Here is a 26,484-nt window from a genome sequence, read left to right as displayed (position 1 = left end):
GGAGCTCACTGGTAGCATTCTGAGGCCAAGGGCAAAGCCGGGTTTAGAGGCTGGCAGGGAAGCTGGCACGCCCTTGCTTCCATTGCTTCCCTGGTTCATTCTCTCAGCATGGCTCCTCTTCTGCCTCCTGTCTTCCTGTGCCTACTTCAGAGTTTATTGCTTGGGAAAGAAGCCAGCATCTAGAATATCGCGTACATCTGGAGAAGGTCTCAGTGGTCCATTTGAATCAGATGCAGCCTACTGAGGGCTGGGGGTCACGCTGCTATGTACTTCTCTTCAGCCACCCCTGCGTCTGTAATCGCGTGGTATAAATTGTTGGCAAGGGGCAAGAGTGTTCCCAGAGAAAGCAAGGAGGTAGCCAGTGGGGCGGGCAGCCCAGTAGATAGCTAGGATTACACCAGGGAGTAGCCAAGCCAGGGCCAAACCCCACAGTCTTTCTTAAGGAAACAATAGTAATTCACTGATATGGGAATAGTAAGGGAAAGACAAATATATACTTAGTTTTCATTCGTATCTCGGACATCTAGACTTCAGGACCATTGCAGCTGAAGATGCCTCTCTTTGTATGATCCAAACTCTCTTAGGTAGATCCCAGGGGCATTTCAGGGATCCAGATTCTGTATTCCCAGGATACATGCACCTGTCTTCACTTTTTTTTTCTTTTTTCCTTTGGCCTTGACTTCATAGTACGTCTCTACTCCCTTCTGCACAGTGGTTACATTTGTAGTGATGAATGAGATCCCCAGTTTGGTGGCACTACTTGGAGAGACTTAGGAGGTGTGGCCTTGTTGGAGAAAATGTGTCACTGAAAAAAAGAGTGTGGAAGACGGGAGTGCTCAGAACGGCTTCTGTCTGTGGAGGCCCAGCTCACGAGGTTTCTGAGGGAAACAATACTAGCATGGGCTAGTGACATGTCTTTCTGTGACATTTTGGTGAAGAGTGTATCTGTTGCTGCTAGGATGGCCAGTTAACGTTCACTTTTACAATGCTTAATGGCTTTTCTGGTCCAAAGTTCAAAGTCTTCCACATGCCTCAAAAAAGAACACATGGCCAGGTCTGTCACCGCTGTGGCATTAATTGCTTTTCTCTTGCTGCGGTAAGACACTGTAACAGGGCAGCTGATAAAAGGAAGGGTTTATCTGAGCTGTGGTCACAGAAAGATAGGAGTCCCTCACTATCATGGTGGGGAAGCAGTCAAGCAAGATGGCAGAAACAGCTGAGAGCTGACATCTTGGTGTGCAGGCAGGATGCAGAGGGAGTGAACTCAAAATGTCCTGAGGCTCTGAACTCTCAAGCCCAGCCCCAGTGACACATCTCCTCCAACAAGGCCTCACCTCTGAATCCTCACCCAAACAAAGCCACCATCTCAAGACCAAGCATTGAGACCTCTGAGCCTACAGCACCCATCCTCACTCAGAGGGCCACACCCTGCTCTCTGTCCCCCACGGGCTTGAAGCCGCATCAAAACGTAAAATGCATTCAGTCCAATTTCAAATCCCCGTCATCTTTCAGTCTCAACACTGTTTAAAAGTCCTAAGTGTCTTCTGAGACTTGAGGTAATCTCTTTATTGTAACCCCCTGTAAAAACAAATTAACCTACTTCCAACTTAACAGTGGCACTGAATATACATTACCATCCCTAAAGGGAGGAACTCCTGGACCAAGCAAGACAAACTCCAGAGCCTCTAGCTCCAGGTCTGGTGTCGAGGGCTCAGATGGCTCCATCCTTCCTGCATTGCTGCCTGCAACAATACCACAAGGTTTTCTCCAGAAGGTTGGGACTCTGGTTGCCAGGGGACCTGGGATCGTATCCTTAGAGTGGCTGACTGAAAAGAGCAGAGACTAATGTACTCACGGCAGGTGTCAGATGGAACTCCCCGAAGAGTCGGTACTAAGGACTTCTCTTGTCATTCTGACCAAATGCGTAACAGAAATAACCTTAGAGAATTACTTATGGGTTGAAAGTTCCTTTTAATTATAAGTGTTTGGGCAGATACCAAAACAGAGGGAGTACGTGCTAGAACAGGTTTTGTTGTAGTTTGTTTTGTTTTGGGGATGGAGTCTCACTTTGTAGCTCTGGATGCCCTGGAGCTCACTATGTAGACCAGAGAGGCTCAAACTCTTAGAGATATGTCTGTCTCTGTCTCTCAGGTGCTGAGTTTAAAGGCCTGCACCACGATGCCTGACTCATAGAAAATATTTTTAAAAAAAAAACAAAATTTATTTTTATGTGTAAGTGGGTGTCTTAGAGTTTTACTGCTGTGAACAGACACCATGACCAAGGCAACTCTTCTTATACGGACGACATTTAACTGGAGCTGGCTTACAGGGTCAGAGGTTCAGTCCATCATCATCAAGGAGGAGCATGGCAGCAGCCAGGCAGGCAGGGTGCAGGAGGAACTGAGCCTTCTACATCTTCTGAAGGTTGGTAGTGGAGACTCACTTCCAGGCAGCTAGGGTGAGGGCCTTAAAGGCCACACCGCAGCCTACTCCAACAAAGCCACACCTCCTAAGAGTGCCACTCCCTGAGCCGAGCCTATATAAACCGCCATAGTGTATATGTATATGTATTCATATGTGTTCATGTGTGCCTTGTGAATGCCGGTGCCTGTGCAAGCCAGAAGAAGGAGTTGAATCACTGTGGGGCTGGGATTACAGGTGGTTGTCAGCTACCTGATGTGGGTTTGTGCTTTTAACATCTGAGCCATCTCTCCATCCCAGAACTCCATTACCTCACAACATATGGAAGCAGAGAAGAGGGTGATACCAGATGAGACCAGAGCAGGATACAGCTCCGAGGACAGGCCACCAGGTCCTGCTTCCTGTAGTTAGGTCCCATCTTTCACCACTTCCTGATAATGCTATCATATTATGAATCTATCAAGGATTAACACACTGATTAGCCGGAGTCCTCCTGACCTTCTTATCTCTGGAACTGCAGCATAGACTCACCCAGAGTGTGTTTCACTGATCCCCTAGGTGTTTCTCAATCTAACCATGTTAAGAGTCAAAATTAACCCGAGCACAGAGTCCCCAATGGGAGCAGCTAGAGAAAGGACCCAAGGAGCTGAAGGGGTTTGCAGCCGCACAGGAGGAACAACAATATGAACCAACCAGTACCCCCAGAGCTCCCAGGGACTAAACCACCAACCAAAGACTACACATGGAGGGACCCATGGCTCCAGCTGCATATGCAGCAGAGGATGGCCTTTTCAGACATCCATGAGAGGGGAGGCTGTGGTTCTGTGAAGAAGACTAGATGCCCCAGTGTAGGAGAATGCCAGGACAGGGAAGCGGGAGTGGGAGGGTTGGTGAGGCAGGGAGAGGGGGAATGGGATAGGGGGTTTTCAGAGGGGAAAAGAGAAAGGGGATAACATTTGAAATGTAAATAAAGCAAATATCTAATAAAAATTTTTTAAAAGCCAATCAAAATTAACCGTCACAGATTTTGATTAAGGAAATGGAGTCCTCTGATTGGCTGTGCCTTGTTCACTTGTTCATCTCCAGGGTCAGGAGGCGTTATTTTTAAAAAGGGAACACTAAAATGAAGTGACTAGAGAAAATCTTCTTTTGTGTCTTTCTCCCAGGTGGTCATGGAAACGGGCGGCCTCCCTCTGGAGCTGTGGCGTATGATCTTAGCCTACCTGCATCTCCCCGACCTGGGCCGCTGCAGCCTGGTCTGCAGGGCTTGGTATGAGCTGATCCTCAGCCTGGACAGTACCCGTTGGCGGCAGCTGTGTCTGGGCTGCACAGAATGCCGCCACCCCAACTGGCCCAACCAGCCCGACGTGGAGCCTGAGTCCTGGAGGGAAGCCTTCAAGCAGCACTACCTTGCCTCCAAGACCTGGGCCAAGAATGCGCTGGACTTGGAATCTTCCATCTGCTTCTCTCTGTTTCGCAGAAAGAAGGAGCGACGCATCTTGAGCGTTGGGCCAGGCCATGAGTTTGACAGCTTGGGCAGTGCCTTAGCCTTAGCCAGCCTCTATGACCGAATTGTGCTTTTCCCAGGTGTGTACGAGGAGCAAGGGGAAATCATCCTGAAGGTGCCAGTGGAGATTGTGGGCCAAGGGAAGTTGGGTGAGGTGACCCTGCTTGCCAGCATTGACCAGCACTGCTCGACCACACGCGTGTGCAATCTTGTCTTCATGCCAGCCTGGTTCTCACCAATCATGTATAAGGTTGGTACACACCTGATGCCGTCCAGTCCTGACCCACGGCCTTGGCCTCAGTGCTTTCCCCTTAGGTTAGCCTTGAGAATTTAGTATTTATTCTTATGCACGTACTCCTGAGAGCGGAACTAACTGAGAGATGGGCACATAGGCCAGTACGGTTCAGAGTTATGCTTGGTGCCTTAATTCCTTCAAAGCTGCCTTAGAAAGGAGAGGTGAGCTAATGACCTCCTTGTGTGCCTCTTCTATTCCTAACAAGATCAACTAGAGCACCAGGTAGAGCAGTGGGGTGGCAGCCACACAGCATGGTGGCAGGACATTAGCTGAGCAGCATGTGGGGGGGAGGGGCAGGGGAGGCAGAAACACTCAGTATCTGAACCCTCATCCTGTGCAGGAGTCACTGCTTCTCCAGGATGCCTGGAGGGAAGTCAGGAAATACCAGTCCAGCACAGTACTCATTAGCACAGAGCAGTCACTTTCTGAACAGAGTGTGGGCAGAGGAGCTGGCGGCCCTGTAAAACAGCACAGAGTCTGTGCATTGGCTGGAGGGGGTCCTGTTATAGCCAGCAGCAAGTCCTTGTCTTTACTGTAATGGTCAATACCTCAGTGGCCATTTGTGATTCTCAGTATATACCAGGTGTCTGCTTTACAGCCACACCTCAGCTCCTCACCCCTGGAGCCCTCAGAGGAAGTTGCATCACCTGGTTTTATAGATGAGAGAAACTGAGGCCCGACAACAGCAGCATAAGCAAGGTTTCAGGCTTATGGGCAGAGCTTGGACCGAAAGCCTGTTAATCAGGATAAGCTCCGTCTAAGCAGACATCTGTGGTGATCAGTAGCCGTGGTTCCCTTGGGCAGATGAGGGGCGTTAAAAGACGCTAGTAAGTTTCCCAGATGGGTAATTAGTGAGGTTAGAGCTCAAATCCAGGCCCTCTGGTTTATAAAATTACATGATGCCAAAGTCTTTGGGAGCCTGGAAGCCTGTTTTTTAGTTCTAGAATATTTTATAAGGACTAATGGATGTCCCCGTGCTGGTCTACAGACCTGCAAGTTAAAGTTCGCTTCTAGAAACAAGGCTCCTGACCCTCCGTGCCTTGAGATACATTGATTCTTAGAGGGAGTGCTCACTGAGTGTCTGCTGCAGCTCCAGAATGGCCACAGGCTTCTTTGTAGTCAGACATCAGGTTTAGTGTCCCAACCACTGGCAGCATCTGGTCTTTTCTCTTTGAAGATGAGACCTGTCATTTGCATTGCAAATCCTCACACCAGTAGCTGCACAGACTCTCTCCTAATGCTTGCGACTGGGACCTAACTGATCCTAGGCTTGCCCGACCTTAACTGTGCCAGTCTTCTGGGCTCCAGCATGGCGCAGTTCTTTTGTGCACTGCAGGCCAGCAGGCTCAGGCAGAGAACATACCTGTAGGCACAGGAAAGCGTGCTGATGAAGGAAAAGTGCTTTTTTTTTTTTTTTGATTTGGTTTTTTCGAGACAGTGTTTCTCTGTGTAGCCCTGGCTGTCCTGGAACTCACTCTGTAGACAGGCTGGCCTCGAACTCAGAAATCTGCCTGCCTCTGCCTCCCAGAGTGCTGGGATTACAGGCGTGCGCCACCACCACCCGGTGGAAAAGTGCTTTTAAAAAGGTACCATCAGGAGAAACTTGTACATGGTAATATAACCCAGATACTAAGCAGGGACTCTCCTCCTCTCAGAGGCCTGGTGAGTCTACCTCAAATCTCAGGTAATGCACTTGGGATTGCACTGGCTCCTACGTTTGTGAAGTTCATAGCATCCCCTAGGTTAGAGTGGCCGCCCTCCGCCCTCCCGGTCTCCAAAGCTGTATCGGTTCCATCTTTCCAGCCTTCCCTCCTTCCTAATCCACCAAACAGGAAAGGGAGCAGAGAGTGGGGTTGGGGGAAGACAGCCATTCTCACTTAGCGTTTCATGAGCACTGGAGAACTTACTTAAGACTTGAAATACATAAATGGGTCCCGCTGTAGAGTGTGGGGATTTCTTCCTTATCTTTTGGAATTGGAAGGATGCAATGGTTGGCAGTTTTTCTTTGTGCCTCTTTGATGCGGACCTACTTCCCAGTTCCTTTGAGTGACATCTGACATCCTGGCCTTTTAAGGAAAGGGAAGAAGTCAAACCAAGGGCCCTTCTGTCTCTGCCTTCCTTGAAGAGCAACTTAGGTGATAGCCATCGAAACGAAGTGTAGGCTTCTGAACACATCTTCTCCTTCTTGTCCCCCAGACCACATCAGGTCACATCCAGTTTGACAACTGCAACTTTGAGAATGGGCACATCCAGGTCCATGGCCCGGGTACCTGCCAAGTGAAGTTCTGTACCTTCAAAAACACCCATGTCTTTTTGCACAACGTGCCCTTATGTATGTTGGAAAACTGTGAATTTGTGGGCAGCGAAAACAACTGCGTGACTGTGGAGGGTCACCCGTCGGCGGATAAGAACTGGGCCTACAAGTACCTGCTGGGCCTCATCAAGGCCTCTCCCATCTTCCTCCCCGCAGAGGACAATGAGTTTTTAATGTCCTTGAACTTGGAGAGCCGGGACCAGGCCTGGAGCCCCAGGACCTGTGACATTGTCATTGAGGGTAGCCAGAGCCCCACAGGCCCAGTCTGTAGTTCTCCAAAGCCAGGCTCCAAGGAGGCCGAGGTGGGCAGCGATGGGGAGAGAGTGGCGCAGACTCCGGACAGCAGTGACGGTGGCCTGAGCCCCAGCGGTGAGGATGAGGATGAGGAGCTGCTTACATACAGACTGTCCTACCAGGTGCAGGGCCCACGCCCTGTCCTGGGTGGCTCGTTTCTGGGCCCTCCACTGCCCGGAGCATCCATCCAGCTGCCCAGCTGTCTCGTGCTGAACTCACTGCATCAGGAGCTGCAGAAAGACAAGGAAGCCATGGCGCTAGCCAGCTCTGTGCAGGGCTGCCTTATCCGCAAGTGCCTCTTCCGGGATGGGAAGGGCGGCGTCTTTGTCTGCTCTTATGGCCGTGCCAAGATGGAAGGAAACGTCTTTCGGAACCTGACTTACGCGGTGCGGTGTATACACAATAGCAAGGTACTGTCACAAGGACCCACACTGTAGACTGAGGCCTCACTGGGTGATCGCTGCCAAGAGCATGAGCCTTGCTCTGGAGAGGGCACCTCTGGCTATGTGTGGGAAGGGTGGATGAGCTATTTGCATTTTAAATGATTTTCCAAGCTTATTAGATAAACTTGATTCCTGTCCATCATCTGACTTGCATAAGACAAATGTCTTCCTGTTTCCCAGAAAAAGAAATAGAGACCCAGAGCAGGGAAAGAGTCTTACTTGGGGTCATTGAGGCAGAGCCCAGGTCTTGTATCCTCACTCACGTATGTCGTCCTGCTTCTCTTACGTGTTATCGCAGGTGTTCGTAGAAGAAAGGCACCATCGCTGCCTTCACTTCAGACTGCAGTGGGATCGTGAGGGGGGGTTCTGCAGAAGCCGGTGTCTGCGCTAGCGTAGTAGGGTAAATAGAGGATGCGGGGCCAGTAGAGCATACATGACTGGAACAGGCTGTGTGAGACTGAGTCACCGGTGCAGCTGGAACACACCTAGAGGCTTTGGGACTGGGGAGATGGCTCAGAAGTTAAGAGCCCTGTTGCTCTTCCAGAGGACCCAGGTTTGGTTTTCAGTACCCACATGGTGACTCCAACCATCTGTAACTCCAGTTCCAGGGGATCCAAAGCCCTCTTCTGAACCCCATGGGCACCAGACAAGCACATACGTATATGCAGGTAAAAGACTCATATACATAGAGTAAGATAAATCTTTTAAAAAATTTTTTTTAAAGACAGAACTGTACATAGTAAGAAGGAGCTACCTTGCCCAGAGTCTAAAAAGGTGGGCATGAGAGAGAGAGAGAGAGAGAGAGAGAGAGAGAGAGAGAGAGCTCACTAGCTGCTGATGAAATTACTCCCTGTGCACTGTGGACCAAACAATCCCCATATCCATTACGGTTGGTGCCACCGAGGGTTCCGAAGGGTGAGCAAGCCTTGCAGAAGAAAGCGTAGCAATACCGTGGGCTTGGGTCTCAGATCCCCATCATTCCCTGTGATTACTTGCACTTCTGTAGCATGAGAGAGTGTCTGGTGTGGCTTCTCTCACTGAGGTCTGGGGGCCTGGTGCCTCGACCTTAGCAGAAGTGCCCAGTAAACTAAGAAGCATTGCAGAGTCCACTGTGGGTCTTAAAGGCATCTAGAAAGGTTAATTACAATTGCACTTCCTTGTATATAGCATGCTCATTGTTTGTTTGTTTGGTTGGTTTTGGTTTTTCCAGGGTTCGTGTACAGAGCCCTTTTGGTCTTGAAACTTGCTTTGTAGACCAGGCTGGCCTTGAACTCAACTGAGATCTGTCTGCCTCCTGAGTGCTGGGATTAAAAGCTGAAAGTATGTGCCACCACGCTCAGCCTCCAGGCCCATTTCTGAGGACAATTTTAGGTGGTGTTACCATGAAAACGCAAGACTACTATATTATAAGCAGAAAATAGAATTTTTTTACAGGAAGAAGGCCTAGCATGGTGGTGCATATCAAGAATCTCTGTACATGAGAGGCTGAGGCAGGAGGATCACCACAAAGCTCAAGGTAGCCTGGGTAGTGAGAGCTTGTCCCAAAAGGAAACAAACATGGAAGGCGGTGAGTTTACTTCTGTGGGTACCATGGTGAAAGGGTCCGGTCTGAGTCCTACAGGGGACTCTTCTCCCCACACAGTTATCAAGGACATGACTGTTGAGCAAAATTCTGCCTCTGCTGCCCATGGTTCCTTAAGGGATGGTGAGGGTGATGAACAAAAGTTCCATACAGAAAGCACTAGGTTGGTCATGGCGGTGGAGCCTGTCGGTCGAGCACTCTGGAGATTAAGGAATATCACAGATTCAAGCCCAGAGTAAGCTGGGAATCTGGACCCTATGTGGGGGCGGGGAAGAGAAGGGACAGGAAGGGGAAAGAAGGGGTACTTAATAGTACATCTGGCATACTGCAGGTGCTCAGTTAGCCTTTGTAAAGGTGATGACAGTCCACTTGAGAGCTTCTCTGATAGGTGTGCTAGGGATGTGGCACAGGAACCCATAAATGAGGGCACCTGACCCACCCACCCTCAAGGGGCCAGGGCAGTCTCCTAAAGTAATGTCCTTGGCTTAAACTGCAGGAGGAATAAGAGTTGGCAGGTGAAGACTCCCAGTACAAGAGTTGAGAGGACCTGGAGTCAGGACGTTGCACACACTGGGAGTTGTGAGGTCCTCAGCAGCTACAGTGGGAGGGAAAATGGCAGGAGCAGTGGGGAGGGCGTCAGGTGGAGCTGCGGAGGTTGGAATTCGGGACATGACTGAGAAGCACAGAGAGATCTCGTGGTCAGATCTGTCTCAGAAAGCTCACTGTGAGGCCCCAGGGATGGAGAGGAGAACACAGGGCAACCTGGAAAACAGGGCCAGGGTGGGAACAGTCAAGACCTTGAGGCTTAGAGCTCTAGCCTAAGTGCACGAGGCAGCGGAGGAAACATGGAGGCTCTGGTGTGATGAAAGACACGAGGTTAGTCCTGGGCATGCTGATTTGGAACACTGACACTCAGCAGAGCCGCCATCTTCAGTCTGGAACGTGGAGAGGTGTGTGCTGACACACTGGGTGCACATGGGGGCTGTCACAGTGCGGGCCGACAAGGACCAACAAGAACTTACGCAGCCCTAACGGTAGCCATATTGGACAGTTGCTCCAGGAGACGTCTGGCAGGAGTTATGTGGCTAGAAATTTGTGGTTAGCTTCTAGCAAAGAACATGGAAACTGATTGGGGTCTTGACCAAAAGGAAAAAAAAATCAACATCTTTGGCAGTCACCATTATGAGTGCCAAGAGTCATGAACACAAGCCAGGGTTAGGGTTGTATGTAGGTGGAGTGTGGCGTTTGCTGGGCAACTTCCTGAGTTGAGGGTCAAGGCCTTGGCCAGAGCCTCCTACTTCCCAGGTCCTAAGATAGCCCAGCAGGCAGAAGCAGCCTGGTTGCTTGGGGCTCCAGGAAGCCTGGTGTTTTGTGTAGGTTGGGGTTCCTAGCTGGAAGTGAGGTGCACTGGGTTTGGAATTGGTACCCCTTTGTGGTTTTTCGGGGGTCAGTCCTGTCAGGAATTGACCTCAGTTTCCCTCATCTTTGCCTTCTGCTACTTTACTGTCTGGATCTTCCCTTTGTGCCTTCTCCTGAGAGGTCCCTCTCTCAGCTTCCAGCCTCTCTCTACTGAACATGACTTATGGTATTTGTCACCCTGCGCAGGAGAGCCTGGCAGTGCCAGAGTTCTCCAGCATTGTGCTTCAGCCTTGGTCCGGGCAGGTATTATGTCCTTGGGTCTAGGGAGTGATCTGACAGTGATCTTTCTCACCCCTAGTGCTAGGGGCTTTCCTCACAATCTGGGCCCAAGCTGAGTTTCCTCCCACTGTCCCCAAGTCATAGGCAGAACCTGAGTCTTGGGCCATCTGTCACCAAAATATCCCAGAGGCATCCGTTAAAGTATTCAGGTTCTTGTGCTGCACAACAAAGAATGGGACCAGAGACACATGGTTGAAAATAAAATGTGTATACTCCAGAGGTGCTGGGCCATGACCACGTGACTCTCTAAGGCCATTTGCATAGCACTGTCTCGCCCATATTTGTGTAGGATAAAGCTTTTCTTGAGTATATTCTGTTGTATGAAGCCAAAGTGGGGAAGGGTGTCCAGTCTTTTTCTGTCAGCCAGCCGCCATACCCAGGGATAAAGCTTGTGTTTTCTCAGTCTCCTCTTCCCTAAGTGTACTGGGGTCTGTTGCCGTTACCCTACTACTTAAAGCGAGTTCTGTGGAAAGCTAGGCCAGGACGGGTGTGCTAGCTAGTTTTCTGTCGACTCGACACAAGCTAGAGTCCTCAGATGACTGGGAGCCTCAGATGAGAACATGCCTCCATAAGGTTGGGCTGAATGCAAGTCTGTAAGGCATTTTCTCAGTCAGTGACCAAGGAGGGAGGGCCCAGCCCACTGTGGGTGGTGCCATCCCTGGTTTAGGGCTCCTGGGTTCTGTAAGAAAGCAGGTTGATCAAGCCAAGGGGAGCAAGATCGTAACTTTCCATGGCCTCTGCATCAGCTCCTGTCTCCAGGCTCCTGCCCTGTTTGAGTTTCTGTCCTGGTTTTCTACCATGATGGACTATGGTGGGGAAGTGTCAGTCAGATAAACTCTGTCCTCCCAGCCTGCTTTCCTCGTGGTGTTTCATCCCAGCAGTAGTGACCCTAACTAAGACTGTGGGCGTGGCACCTTACTCAGAGTGTCCGCCCTACCTGCCCCAAGCCTGCCCTGTTCTGCTTTGCTTTGGTAGACAGTCTTACTCTGTACCCACAGCTGGCCTCCAGTTCACAGAGATCCTCCTGCCTCTGCCTCCCAGGGGCTGGGATCACGTAGGTGTTCGTTCCTCCACACTCAAATCTGCTAGAATTTTACTGTAATGAATAAATTATCTTAATATACAATTACTTAAAACAATATATGCGTGTGTTTATACTTATTACATATAAGAAACTAAAGCAGAAAGCACAGTCCTTTAATATGTGGGAGTTGCATTGTGCTACCTTGTTTAAAGAGGCTTCGTACCACCCAAATTCCTGACTCTTGTTGGAGTGTTAGTAGCCTTTGCATACCAGCGACTACACCAAGAAAGATTCACAGTTAATCAGAACAGGCTTTTAAAACAAACAAACAAACAAATTTGTGTGTGTGCACCCATGGACGTGTGTGTGCGCCCATGGGCGTGTGTGCCCATGGGCGTGTGTGTGCACCCATGGACGCGTGTGTGCACCCATGGACGCGTGTGTGCCCATGGGCGTGTGTGCACCCATGGGCGTGTGTGCCCATGGGTGCATGTTGGGTACATGTGCAGCTGAAGACGGAGCCCAGTCAGGTTCTTTCTTTCACGCAATAAGCTCTTCACTGACTAAGCCATTTCCATGTCAATTAACTGTTTTGTTTTGTTTTAAATATTTATTTTCTTAACTACTATTTGTTTTCTGCTTTTCTTTTGTCTGAGACAGGATCTCAGCACATAGCCCAGGCAGACCTCTGTTCTCCCACCTTCCTTCCCTGTCCCTCCAGTGCTGGGACTAGAGGCATGTGTCACCATACTCCAGATTTAACTAAGTTATATTTTTTAAATCAAGAATTGGCCTTGGGCCAGAAGTCGAGGCCCATCGCTGTGACTCGCAGCACCTGAGAGGCAGGAAAGACCATGAGTTCCCGATAAGGCTGGGGTGTCTCTCAGTGCTGGAGTACTTGCCTAACAGGTGCAAGTCCTGAGTTTGAGCCCCAGAACTGCAAGGTCTTGATTTTTGTGATGGAGGGAAGCTGGGGGAGGAGAGCCCTTTAGCACTTGGCACTAGCTGTGTAACCAGCATGTCTTGGGCAGGTGGATTTTGCTGAAGGGCCAGTGGAAGGGACAGATCTGGAATTGCATTGAAAGTTGCTATGGGACGTACTCAGTAGTATGCATGAAATGCCGGGTTCAATACCCAGCACTGTATAGTGCTTGGTGCAGCAGCTCTGAATGCCAGGACTAGGGAGGCAGACACAGCAGGGTCCCTGGAGCTCAAGGTCATTGCTGGCTACGGAGTGAGTTGTCTGAGGCCAGCCTGGGCTACCTTACATTTTTTAGAACACAAGTTCAAGAGCATAAAGTTTGAAGACCTCTTGGTCTGTAAGCATCTCTCCATCCCACCATCTAGGAAGTCTAGAAAAATGGCTTGAGCCCAAGGCCAGGCTTCTGAGCTTTAGTAAAGCCCTGGCATGAAGTAAAGTGCCCACAGGGCAGTGTTACGTGGGCAAGGGAGACTATGTCCTCTGAAGCACAGAGTGGGAAGACAGGTGCACAGAGAGGTGCCTCCTCACCAACTGTGAACTGCTGGGACTACACGGGAGGGAACGATTTGCATGCTCTTATTGTAGAGTTTATTATTACTATACATTGTCTGCATATGTGTGTGTATGTGTGTATATGTGGTGTGTGTAGTGTATATGTGTGTGTGTGTGGTATGTATATGTGTGTGTGGTATGTGTGTATATGTGTGCAGTGTGTGTGTGCTGTGTGTGTATGTGTATGGTGTGTATATATATGTATGTATGTGAGTGTGTGAGCGTATGCGTGTGTGGTGTGTGTGGTATGTGTGTATATGTGTGTATATGTGTGTGTGTGTGTCTGTGTATGTATATGCACCACAGCATGAGTATGGAAGTCAGAGGCCAGCCTTGGGATTTGGTTTTCTCCTTCCACTCTGTGGGCCCTGGGAATTGAACTGAAGTCGTCAGGCTCGTCTGCAAGCGTCTCTACCCTGAAACCATCCCCCCTGGTGGTTTTTGACCATCCTTTGACCAGAAAACAATCCCCCCTCTGTTGTGTTTAGATCATCATGCTCAGGAATGATATTTACCGCTGCCGGGCGTCTGGCATCTTTCTTCGATTGGAGGGCGGCGGCTTGATTGCTGGCAACAACATCTACCACAACGCGGAGGCTGGAGTGGACATTCGGAAGAAATCCAATCCACTCATCCTGGTACTTGTCTCTCCTTTTGCCGTTCAGTTTGGCTGTTCTGTTCCTTTTTAGAAACGTTGTCTGGAGATGTTGAAGTTCTTCAGGTTGGTTCTTGCCCATTTTTGTGTGTCCTCAAGACTCTCTCCCTAGGTGATTAGTGGACCAGTCATATCCTGAAGCTTTCACACCTACAGAAAAGTGGGGCCTGGACAGGGAACGTTCTCAGGGCCTCCTCAGAACTCGTATATACCTAGCTTTGAAATTGATTCTAGTGGTGTTGTCTTCCCTATATGACAGGTGAATCTAAAAACAGAAATCTCGTCAGTCCATTCCTTTGAGGAAAGGACAGGAACATATCACCTCAGGTGGTTTGTAGACAGGAGAGCATATGGAGTTTTTGTTTTGTTCTTATTGGAAGACAGTTTTTTTGCAATTCAAGCTGACCTCAAACTTACTACATATCTGAAACTGGTCTTGAAGTCTTTTTTTATTTTTTATTCAATATATTTTTTATTTACATTTCGAATGATTTCCCCTTTCCTGGCTCCCTACTTCCTGAAAGTCCCATAAGTCCTCTTCCCTCCTCTTATTCCCCCATCTACCCTTCCCACTTCCCTGTTCTGGTATTCCCCTGTACTGCTGCACTGAGTCTTTCCAGAACCAGGGGCCACTCTTCCATTCTTCTTGGACATCATTTAATATGTGGATTATGTCTTGGGTATTCCTGTCTTGAAGTCTTAATCCTCCTGTCTCTACCTCCCAAACCCTAGGGATTACAAACTTGACTTGCAGTCTGTGTTTTATCAGCATGAAAATGACATGTAGTAGTTGACTATGGGGCTGGGGAGATGGATCCGTTGATAACACACATGCTTGCCATGCAGGCATGAAGTCCTCTAAGTTCAGGCTCCCAGCGTGAAAAAATAGGCATGGTGGCCGGAAGAGATGGCTCAGCAGTTCAGAGCGCTTCCTGCTCTTCAGAAGACTAGAGCTTAGTTCCTAGTCGCTCATCAGGCAACTTACAACATCTGTAACTCTAGTTTCAGGGAATTGGATACACCTGCATGCACACACACACACACCCCCACACACCCCCCACACACATATACACATACACCACACACACACACCTACCACACACACACACTCACACACATACACCACACACACACACACCACACACACACACATACATACCACACACACACACACACACACATATACATACATACCACACACACATATGTACACACAGACCACATACACACACTCACACTTAAAAAGAAGAGGCATAATGGCATGTACCTGTAATCCTAGTGCAGGAGGCAGAGACAGGACGGCCCCTGGGGTTTACTGGACAGCAGGTCCAGCACAGTGGGTGGGTTCCAGGTTACATAAGAGGCCAGGCCTCAAGAGATAAGACACAGAGTGACTGAGGAAGACACTCAACGTCTGCCTCGGCCTTCGTGCACACATGCATGTTTATGCATGTACACACATGTATACTACATACACAAAACCCTTGCACATATGACTAGGATATGAGATACTGACTCCCTCTGCTTGGCTTTTCCTCAGATTTTCAGAAACTGGGGAATCGAGTTTAGAAAAGTGGTGGCCATTCTTAAGTGTAACGAGCGGTTATATGCCAGTGCAGCTCTCTGTCCAGTACACTAAGTCACCCTGGGAAGCAGGATGACTTTCCAAGTGAAGATGTGGGGCACAAAGGGGTGAAGGACTGTTGGCTACTAGCAGGGGCAGGGGTTGAAGTTCAGGCAGTGTGGCTCCGGCTCGATGTTCTTAGCTCGTTGTATTCAAACTGACCAAGAACATCTAGAGAGTTCTTAGCTCTGTTGACAAAGACACACCCAGCCAGTGACTCCTGCCTATCCCTCCCCCTGGCTGGGCCTCTGCTGTGCAGCTGGTGGGCAATACACTGCCTCGCTAGGAAGTTCCTGATGCTGTTGCCAGAGAGACGTGAGGCGTGCTGGCAGTGGGTCGGCCACTTCTGCAGGCAGAGCGGATAAAGGATGGGCCCCATTCAGTCCTGGCATAGTGAAAAGTGGCAGGGAAATGTGTCATGTTTGCCTGTGTCTCTTAAGCTTTTCAGCCTTTTCATGGGTGTCTCATGCACCTCATGAGCTAGCCAGTCCCCCCCCCCCACCATCTCATGAGCTAGCCGGTCCCCCCCCACCATCTCATGAGCTAGCCGGTCCCCCCCCCCATCTCATGAGCTAGCCGGTCCCCCCCCCATCTCATGAGCTAGCCGGTCCCCTCCCCCCCAACTACCACCAGAGATCTCAAAAGAGAGTAAGACTTAAGGGAGTTTGTAGCACCGTAACCTGCTGTACTGGTTACCTCAGTGTGCAAAGTCAAAACAAGTGCAGCAGGGCACACGGGTAGAGAAGGGCATAGTGTGGCAGGCCCTTCTGCATTTTGGTTCATGGTCATAAAGTAAGAAAAAAAATGGTGAGCACATTTGGACACGCTTAGTTCAAAGTCATGGACCACAAGTTCAGAAGGTCAAAATGGTGGACAGGAGCACCCGTGCGTGCTTTGCCTTTGTCATGGTTGCAGTTGGAGAGAAAGGGAAGGTGCATTAATTAATATAGGATTTCCCTGCCTTAATTAATGGCTGATAACAGGATAGGTTTTAAGTCTCTGTGACATCATTGTTTTGTTGGTTTCTTTGGTTGGTTTGGGTTTGAGCTTTGTCATTTGGGGGGTTTGTTTGTTTTCTTTTCTTTTCTTTTCTTTTCTTTTCTTTCTTTCTTTCTTTCTTTTTTTTTTTTTTTTTTTTTTGGACTTGTTATTTTCGAGACAGGGTTTCTTTGTATGGCCCTGGCTGTCCTGGAACTCACTCTGTAGACCAGGCTGGCCTCGAACTCAGAAATCTGCCTGCCTCTGCCTCCCAGAGTGCTGGGATTACAGGCGGGTTTGTTTGTTTTAAAGAGGGATTTGTTACATAGCTCAAGCTATCCTTGAATTTGGCATCCTTCTGCCTTAGTGCTGGGATTACTACCTCACCCAAGCTGGGTAGCTTGGCATTGCTTGGGAGAGTTTGTGATCTCAGCACTGGGGAGGCAGAACCAGGCAGGTCCCTGGGACTCGCTGGCCGGCTGGCCTCACCAGCTTACAGAGTTTTAGTCCAGTGAGAGACCCTGTCTCACAAAACCAGGGTGGGTGCTCCTGACGAGACACACCTGCGGTTGTTCTCTAGCCTCTGCACACACACACACACACACACATGCATGTACACACACAATGCACACACATGCCCATACATACACACACACACACAATTAGGATGAGAAATTTTTATCAAAGTTTTTGTGATCTCAAACTCTGAAGTCTCTAATCTTCATGGGAAACAGAAAAACTCGGTTTCAGATCGGCTCTGTCATAGACTTTCTGTACAGGCTCGTGCCTGTCCCCCATTTGTACAGAGGTGACAGAAGTGAGTCCCCTAAGCATCCTGCTCTGACAAACCTTCCTGGGTCTTTCCCCGCCCCACCCCCCAGCCCCAGTACCTGCAGCCTTTCACGCGCCTCCCTTGAAAGAGGAGCAGAAGCCAGCTGGTTCTTCCCGTTCTGTGGGGGCAGCTTCCACAGGCCTGTCATTGGCCCATAATACCTTGTACTGAATTGATGCCCTTCCCTGAGGGGTGGGTACATGGGGCCAGGTTGGTGTGGCCTGGTTAGATAATTTTATACTGGGAGGTGGGGGCTCTAGAGAGACTCAGATTCTTTCCATAGCTTCCTGCGTTGGAAAAAAGGCACGAAACCCCTCAATATCAAAGGCCCCATAGCCATGTCCCAAGGCTGCAGGGAGGACTCATTCATCTTTGCATCCTGCCTACTGTTTGCACGCACACACCTATGCAAGGAAGGCAGCTGTATAGCTTAGTCCCTCTGCTGTGCTAGGGAACGTCTGAGCGTCTGGTGGTGTTTTGTTGCGCTGTGTCCGTCTTGGTACAGCTGTGAAGCAGTGCTCAATCACTGCTCCCCGCGTCTGCTGTCTCCCATCTCTCCCTTTTACTTACAGTGTAACCAGATCCACCACGGTCTTCGATCTGGCATTGTTGTCCTTGGCAATGGGAAAGGCGTCATCAGGAACAACCAAATCTTCTCAAACAAGGAGGCTGGCATTTATATCCTGTACCATGGAAACCCAATTGTGAGGTAGGCACTGCCCTGCCCTGCCCTGCCCTGCCCAGACGCTCTGGCACTTCCACGGTCCCTTACCCCCTTCTCTGTGTCTTTCTTCCATTTGAAAGCCTTTGTTTGCTACAGCTGTGTTGCTCCCAGCAGAAGAAAGAGTCTTCGTCTGTAATCCACCCCAGGAGCACAGCTGGCCCAGGGCTCCTATCTTCTCTTCCAGTTAGCAGTGTGCGGGCATCCCGTTTGGCAGATACTAGCGCACTTCTAACACACACAACAAAGACAAGCAAGTGCCTGCTGCTCCTCGGGAGCTTACTCCAGTCTGGAATGAGTGGAGGCACTTGCTACCAAGCCTGACAAACTGAATTTGTTCCCAGGACTCACATGGTAGGAGGAGAGAACCAACCATTGCAGGTTGTCCTCTGACCTTTAAAGGTGTGTTGCACATGTGCCTAGACACACAATGAAAGACTATATAAAATAAGCGGCACAGGCCTCTCTGTGAGTGCACGCTGTGATCTTTATGCACTGTAGGTCTTCAGTGGGAAGGGAGGGGCAGTACTGGGCGGATCTGCAGCGGTGTGGGGCAGACCTTGATAGGTGCTAACCATGCTGTCAGGAGGAAACAGCCATTCCGACTGAGAGCATGTAGGAAGGCTTTTCACCGGAAGTACCATTAGGGTTGACTTTGAGGGCTGGGGGAGCTCGTGGAGGACAACTTGCCCAGCATGCATCAGGCCCTGGAAGGGTCAGTCTACCACACTAAAGAAGAGGGGAGGAAGAGGAACTAGCTGAGCCTTTCAGTATGGGTTGCATGTAGAACGCTCTTGGAGCTACAGCAGCCACTCATAGCAACAAGAACAGCAAGAAAAGAGGTGGCAGAGCAGCAAAGGACCAGGGGTCCCCGGAAGGAGACCCACAAGGGCTCAGCATCTCTCCTGCCCCAAATTAGTGCTTTAAATGTGAGGCTGCCTCAGGAAATCACTGCCCTGTGGGTATTGTAGTGTGGCTGGCTGTACCCACAGGTATGCCTGCCATTTCTGCCATGAAGCCAGCGTAAGAGTGGAAAGAAGTGGCTGATGGAGACAGGCCTGTGCCAGCCAAGCCAAGGAAGGTGGCCTCTAAGATCCGGGGCAGAAGCCTCAGTTATGTCTGAGCTTCAGGAGAGCAGCTGGCGTCAGTGTGCAGCAGATGCGCTCTGAGGAGCTGTGCCCTGCACGTTCCTTAGGAGTTTTCTAAGTGTTGTTGTGTAGTGCTTACCTACACTTGGGTTGTATCATTGTTCTCCATGTTTTATCTAGTCTATGACTTTTAGGTAGATAGCATCCCATTGCGAAGGATGCTTACATAAGTATAATCCTTCCTGAGAGGATTGCAGTGCTTTTATTCCTCCGTGTGCCTCTGGTTTAGGGGGTGGGGGCAGGGGAGTGACACAAGAAGAACCTGAGATCCCCGACTGAGGCACCACAGTCCCAAGAGTGTTAGAGCTCTGATGATTCTTAAAAAGCTTGATACAGCATCCTAGGAATTCTTCATGCTGCCAAGACTTGCCCCATGACACATGCGCCTTGGTGATATTTGTGTAAATGTGTGTTAACTGACACAGTACAGAAAAGCCATAGAGAGTTGGATAGTGCTGTGCTTATGTCCCAGAGTTGTGAGTCCCAGGGATTATGGGATTTCAGAAGGTGGCTGTTCCCTGTGAATTTGGGCCTCTGGGAGGCTTACTAAGGGAGGCAGTGGGAGCCAGCGTGATGGGCTTGTGGGTAAAAGCGCTTCCTTTGTAAGCCTGACAAGATGAGCTTGATTCCTGGAACCCATAGTGGAAGGACAGAACCAACTCCCAAAGGTCGTGCTCTGACCTCCACGTGCATGCAGTAGCACATGTGCACCTGTGCACATACGCATACATACACACACGCATACACACACACATACACACACACACACATACACACACCATTTTGAAATGTTTTAAAGGAAGACACCTGAACCATGACATAGGTGCCTTGGTCTCATGTCTTTCCCTGTCTCTTCTGTTTTAGCGGAAACCACATCTTCAAGGGGCGCGCAGCTGGCATAGCAGTGAATGAGAATGGCAAAGGCCTCATCACAGGTACGTGACAGGGATGCCACCCCCCCCTGGCATCAGGCTCTTATGCTACCCCTTTCCTTACCCTAGACCTGCTTCTGTGATTAGCAGGTGGACATTCAGGGTGCTGGGTCTATGGGTCGGTCATGCCTTTCATAGGAGGGCCCAGTACAGCATGGTGGGGGCACCATCTCTGGCCAGATCACATGTCCAACTGCACCAACTAAACAAGTGTCTGCATTTCTCCATACTTCTGCGTGGGCTTCTGCTGGCTCTGCTAATCTGTCTGCCCAAATTATGGATCTTTTATCTTTATACCACTTCCTGAGGGAAGCCTGCCCTAACTCCCCTTGAACAGAAATAATGCCCACAGTGCGCAGGACACCTCCTCTGTCGAACATTTTACAGAGTTTCTTAGTGCTTTCTTTTGTCTGGCTCCACTGGGTACCTCCTCAGGCAAGGTTCACATCCGCCTGGCACATCGTTGGAGCCTGGGATCTTGATCGCATATAACCTTCATTTCCCAAGTAGTCACAGCTCAGCCATAGATCACCCACTTAGCATGTCTGTGGCCCTAGGTTAGATCCTAGTGTTGAGAAGGAGGAGGAGGAGGAGAAACCAAAACACTTATTGAATATCAATTATGTGCAGCCCAGGTTTCAGAAACTGGACACTTAGCAGTAAAGGAAACAGACACCAACTCTGCTTTCAGAAACTGACAGTGTAGAAGAGAAAGCATGTAAATAAGTAAAAGCATATGCAGACAGAACCCCCCCCCCCAGCTGAGAGATACAGCCATTTGCATATGGTGAGCTCTTGAGATCCTTTGATCCTGAGTGACGTCTCCTCAGGGATGACACGCAATCCAGAACCTGAGAGGTGGACGGATCCATGAGTCAGCTCTGTGCAGGGAAGCCTGTGAGAACAGACGTTCATACCTGAGCAGGACTGCTTGGAGGTGGACTGTGCAGGCGAGGGGGGTGTATGAGATAGGGTTGCAGAGGCAGGACGGGCCCATCGCACAGGGCCTTGTAAGTACCCCAGGCCCTGGAACCAAGTCGGCCTCCCCACTCACTGGGCTGAGGCAGCAGTGCCCAGGACCACCCTTCTGATGTGAGACTCTTACCAGGTCCTAGGGGGTGGAGGTAGCTCCTAGGCATGGGGCAGGACAGTGAGGTCAGAGCGCAGGACTGAGGCTGAGGGCGAGCGTATGGGAGGGAGGAGTTCTTCCTCGTAGGTCTCAAGGTTGCTCGGTACAGAGGGCGAGGAGACACAGGAGTGTACCAAACAGACACAGACTTTGTCCTAGAGAAAATGGATGAGTCCTCCTAAAAAAACCAGTGGGTGGCCTTCAGGGCGCTGGCTGCTGGCAACATGGGTGCAGGTGCCCTGGTCTGGTGAGGGTTGGGGGTGCTTTCTCTTGGCTGTTCTAGTCATCACGGCCTGCACTGGAGGTGGCTTTTGGGTTCTGACCTTTCCACATCTCCCCACAGAAAACGTCATCCGTGAGAACCAATGGGGCGGTGTGGACATCCGCCGTGGTGGCATCCCGATCCTCAGGAGCAATCTCATCTGCTTCGGCTACTCAGACGGCGTGGTCGTGGGTGATGAAGGCAGAGGCCTGATAGAGGGAAATACCATCTACGGTGAGGAGCATGCTCCGGGGTAGTGCTCCGCGGCCCAGCCGCAGGGAGGCAGGAAGCCCAGGCCTCAGCTCTGACTCGTGGGCTCTGACTAGGAGCTCATCTCCTCTAGGCCTCAGAGACCTTGTTTGTAGACCAGACCCGGTCTCGGGCCTCCGCTTCACCTCCGACCCACTCTGAGCCCAGAGGTCAGCTAGCAGCAACCATGCTCAGGCTCCATGGAAGGTAGTAAGAGGCGGGGTGTTGTCTGCTGCAGGTAGCCCCACCTCATGGCCATCTTAACTACCCCGTCCCTCCTCTTTCCATACAAACAGTGGAAAAATTAATGGAAAAACACAATTACAGAAAATCCTCTTCCTGCCATGTGACTTTAAACAAAGCCTTCCCCCTTCTGGACCGTCTCTAATGATATCTGGGGCTCGTGTGTGTGTGTGTGTGTGTGTGTGTGTGTGTGTGTGTGTGTGACCCAGGCCTACCTCTGCCATTGTCACTATACCTTCAAGACTGCCTTGTGGACCCGGCCTTCATGCCAAGGACACCAAGGCAATCACTCAGGGTCACAACTAGGATGTGGTAGGGCTGGGGCTCACACTGCGCCTGCTCCCTCGCAGAGAGGCACTGGTGCCCCCTTTGCCCTGCCCGGCGGGGCTCCGCGGGCCTCAGAGCCCTTCACACCCTGAGGAAGATCTAGCTTATGAGGCCATTGGGTCATTGTCCGGTCTCTCGTGTGCAAAGGGGAAGCCCATAGCCAGAGCTGTGAGGTGACTTATCTAACGGGTTTTACATTTCGGGGTAACACTGGGTGCCGCTGCCCGTCTCCGCGGGTGTCAGTGACCGGCTCTTTCTCACGGACCCAGCTAACAAAGGATGTGGCGTGTGGATGATGTCCTCCAGCCTGCCCCACGTCACCAGCAACCATGTGAGCTACAACGGCCTGTATGGAGTGGCAGTGTTCAGCCAGAAGGATGGCGAGTTCCCCGGAGGCCACGGGGCGCAGGAGAGCTTCAGTGAGGACGGGGACGCCATCCTCTGGGAGGCAGAGCTGGAGAAGGAGGACGACCCACTGCGCCGACCTGTCACCGTAGCGCTGGTTGAGTCCAACAGTATTAACCACAACGGAGGTGAGTGCCCACCCTCCCTGGCACCCTCACGGCTCCCACCGCCCCAGCTGCCTGTGCCAGCCTGTCCTGCCTCTCCGGGTGCTTTGTCTACTCACTGAATAACTGAGTCCGAGTGCTTCCCGTCTCCTCCCACCTCTGCCCCACTGACTTCAGTGCTTCTTGGGCCTGAAATTCTCTTCCTCCCTATATCTCACATGCCAAGGAGGACTTTCTCAGTTACTACAAACACAGCCCCTCATCCTTTCCCCCTTGGATGTGTGCCCTGAGTGCATGGCGTTGTTAACGGTCTTAGTTGGCTTTCCTTTCTGAATAATTTTTAGATTTCTTTTATTTTATATGTATGAGTGTCTTACCTGCATGTGTATCTGTGTACCACATTCATGCCTCATGTCCATGGATATCAGAAGAGGGCATTGGCTCCCTCGGAACTGCAGTCCCAGATGGTTGTGAGCTGACGTGTGGTCATGCTAGCTCTAACCACTGAGCCATCTCTCCAACCCCATCCAGTGACATGCTTTATGGGCTCCGACTCTCAAGTTCTGTTGGAGTCAAAGGATAGATTCATGGGCCCTGGGATGCTCTCTCCTCCGGAGCGATGTGGAGCAGCGAGAGCAGTAACAGCGTCCCCAGAGGAGGGGAGGGGCAATGAGTTCTGCCAGCGCACTCCAGTGGAGGACTTCTTTAGGAGGCCCTGTGGCCTGGTAGCACAGGCTAAGGCATGAAAAGTGGCTCACCCATGCTAGGAAGACAACACAACACGGGCGCTTCCAAGAGGCTGGCTCCAACACCGTGGCCGCCTGCTCCCAGCGCTCTTTCAGACTGTTTACTGCAGTTCTCCTGCCACTGAATAGGATGAGGCCATGGGCGAGGCCGTGGGAGGGAGGCCTGGGGGTGGGGTGGGGTGGGGAGGGAGCTTGGGCCAGAGGACTAAGACTAAGCCTTACTGGCTGTGCCCCTGGCCACATTAGCAGGGACATGGTGCCTCTTCCCTACCACCCTGGAGTGCACACTAGTGGTGAGGGTATTGCTCTGACGGGCATTGTCTGGGTTGACCTGTGCCCTGCCCATTCCCGCCCTGTAGCATCGGGAATCTTCGTCCAGAGCAGCGAGGCACTTCAGGTCATCGCCAATGTGATCCACGCCAACGGGGACAGAGGCGTCACCATTGTTCAGAGCAGCCAGCTCACACGGGTGGCTAACAACAGCATCTCCTGCAATCGCCAGAGTGGGGTCAAGGTGGAATTTCAGTGCAAGGTGGAGCTCCGGGGCAATGGTATCTATGACAACAGAGGCCATGGCATCATTACCAAGGGTGATGGTACCGCCGTTGTGGAAAATGACATCATCGGCAACCGCGGCAGTGGACTGCAGCTGCTGCCCAGGTCTGACACTAAGGTAAGCGTATGAACTTATGATATTGGGGGGGGAGGCTGGCTTGCACACTCTGCTGAGAAGCAGCCGTCGACACGCAGAGCTATAAAGAGAATCCGAACGCTGCACGACACGGCTATGCTCCACAGAGGGGGAATCTACGCACTGGGCCCCAAAGGATGAACAAGAGTTCCTCGGCAGGAGGCCAAGAGTGAGAGAGCGTCTCATAGGTTCATGGTACTGGGTGCCTTCTTGGTCTCTAGCTTGGCTCTGGCTATTTCAGCTCTTTCACTGGCAGAATAAGCTTGCACTGGGCCATTATGCAGTAGATACTTGACAGGAGAGAGCGCCAGGGCCTTGGCACCCACCGCGGTCTGTAAGGGAGTTGATACGGCTTACTGTCACGGTTTTTGAGGAAGACTCCCTGAGTCCCACGTGCTATTTGAGGTGCTCTCTTTGGACCTTTGGGGCACGACCACCACCCCACTACCCTGCCCGGCTTCCTGAGTACATCTCAGTGCTTCTGTTTCCTTATCTGTCTGGAGCATGACCAGGAGCTCTGAGCGTCTCTTAGGTAAAGCAGTCAATGCTGCTAGGGCTTCACCAGCCCCAGGCAGACACAGCCACCACCCTGTGGGCTAGCCCAGAGGTTCTCAGCTCCACGCGTCACCATCAGCCATGTTCTCAGGGAGTCCTTAGGAAGAGGAGCAAGAAGGGCACCCTGGGCTCAGCTGGGCTGCAGAGAACCATGCTCTGCACAGCGTCCCTCTGTGGGAGACCTTTACATACTGGTCCTTCTTCCAGGAAGAGCTTGGCACTGCCGACCGCCTGCAGCCCACCCATCAGCTCTGGGACACTTGTGGGTCCCCCAGGGTGCCTTCTTGCTCTGTGATGACTCCTCCAACATACTCAGACTTGATGGTTTTATAACAGTGACTCGCTTGCCTCACCTGCACCAGCCTGTGGGTCTCTGAGATCTGACAAGCCTTGGCTGCCTCTCCTAGGTACTAAAGAACCGGATCCACTCCTTCCGGGCCTATGGCATTGCAGTGCGGGGCCGTGTCAAGGCCCTGGTCCAGGAGAACATCATCTTCCAGGGCAAGGCCAACAAGACCATCTTCCAGCAGATCACAAACAACCGAGAGTGCATCATGCAGAACAACAAGTTCCTTGTCTTCAAGAAGAAGTAAGTGGGCTACGGAGATGGCCCTGGGTAAAGAGCTTGCTGTGTGAGCATGAGGCCCTGAGTTTAGGTCCCAGCACTGACACAGGTGCTGGTTATACTGTCCTTTGAGTCTGGTCTTCCATTTAGCCAAGCGCAGTTGTAGTTGGCCTGGCGCATTGCTTGTGAGTGGCTCTCTCTTCTCGTTCTGTCTGTTAGTTAGCATATAAAGCAGTGTGTTTATTGCGGCGTTCTCATACATGTGTGATCAGTACAGTGCTCTTCCTTCCCACTGCCCACACTTATACTTCAGCACCGCTCTTGCTGGCCTCCCTCTTGTCTTCCAAAGTAGTTTCCTTTCTTTTTCTTCTTTCTTTTCTGATAATTTATTTAGTCATCTTAGTCCTCTAGATAAAGAACATGAAGGCACATGGTTGATGCCTTTAACCCCTGCACTTGGAGGCTAATTCAGGAGGATCACCCAGTTTGAGGTCAGACTGAGTTAGAATTGAAAAAAGAAAGGTGAAGCCACAGCTTGATACTGTGACTAATGCTGTCCAGTTCTCAAGGCCTGAAGTACATCCAAAGGTTGGCAAGGTTACTAATTCTCCTCTGCTACCATTTTGTGAATGACCTCTGAGAAACAGTAATTATTTTGACCATGTAAATGTGTGGGAGGATGTTGACCCTGAACATTTTAATGAAATTCCAAGTTCATCACTCATCAGTAAGTTTTATTGGAATATAGCCATGTTCATTTGCCGATACATTGTCAAAGTCTATCACACACAAGTGCAACACACTTGTAAAAACACACAATATAAACCTAACATATTTACTCCCTGGGCTCTTATAGGTACTTCATAGACTTAAATAGCAATGTTATAAACTTTCTAGAATGCTCTGAGCTATTCCAAGATGACTACTATCTGAAAAACTGCTTTTACTTTTTAATTAACAAGTATCTAGCCATAAATGGTACCCTGCTATCATCTAACACCTCTAAAAATAATAGCTGGAGGTGCTGCTCAGTGGCCCTGGGCAGGAGCCCATTGCTGCCCTACCCCCAGAGTGTGAGTGAACTTTACAAGCTCCCTCTAGCATCGCGGCAGAGCTCTCAGCAATTCTCTAAAACAGTTTTGCCGGTTCCTTTCCATCTGAGCTACACTATTTCAATTAGAACTGTGCGTGAGAGGGACTGTGCAC

At 50.6% G+C, this 26,484-nt stretch overlaps 1 protein-coding gene across 1 annotated transcript in view; it reads left to right on the top strand.

Moving 5' to 3' along the window:
* Fbxo10 (F-box protein 10) overlaps window positions 1-26,484 on the top strand; it is a 51,256-nt gene that overhangs the window by 20,977 nt on the left and 3,795 nt on the right. The window contains exons 2-10 of the mRNA XM_052176413.1: window positions 3,588-4,178; window positions 6,420-7,241; window positions 13,601-13,750; window positions 17,774-17,910; window positions 19,935-20,005; window positions 21,475-21,627; window positions 22,482-22,745; window positions 23,827-24,140; window positions 25,121-25,302. Coding sequence (XP_052032373.1) covers window positions 3,594-4,178; window positions 6,420-7,241; window positions 13,601-13,750; window positions 17,774-17,910; window positions 19,935-20,005; window positions 21,475-21,627; window positions 22,482-22,745; window positions 23,827-24,140; window positions 25,121-25,302 — 2,678 coding nt within the window. The 5' untranslated portion in view covers window positions 3,588-3,593. The remainder of the gene's footprint in view (window positions 1-3,587; window positions 4,179-6,419; window positions 7,242-13,600; window positions 13,751-17,773; window positions 17,911-19,934; window positions 20,006-21,474; window positions 21,628-22,481; window positions 22,746-23,826; window positions 24,141-25,120; window positions 25,303-26,484) is intronic.

The sequence above is a fragment of the Apodemus sylvaticus genome, chromosome 3 (genome assembly GCF_947179515.1).
Source record: "Apodemus sylvaticus chromosome 3, mApoSyl1.1, whole genome shotgun sequence".
Classification (NCBI taxonomy): domain Eukaryota; kingdom Metazoa; phylum Chordata; class Mammalia; order Rodentia; family Muridae; genus Apodemus; species Apodemus sylvaticus.
This window is presented reverse-complemented; position numbering and strand designations above follow the sequence as displayed.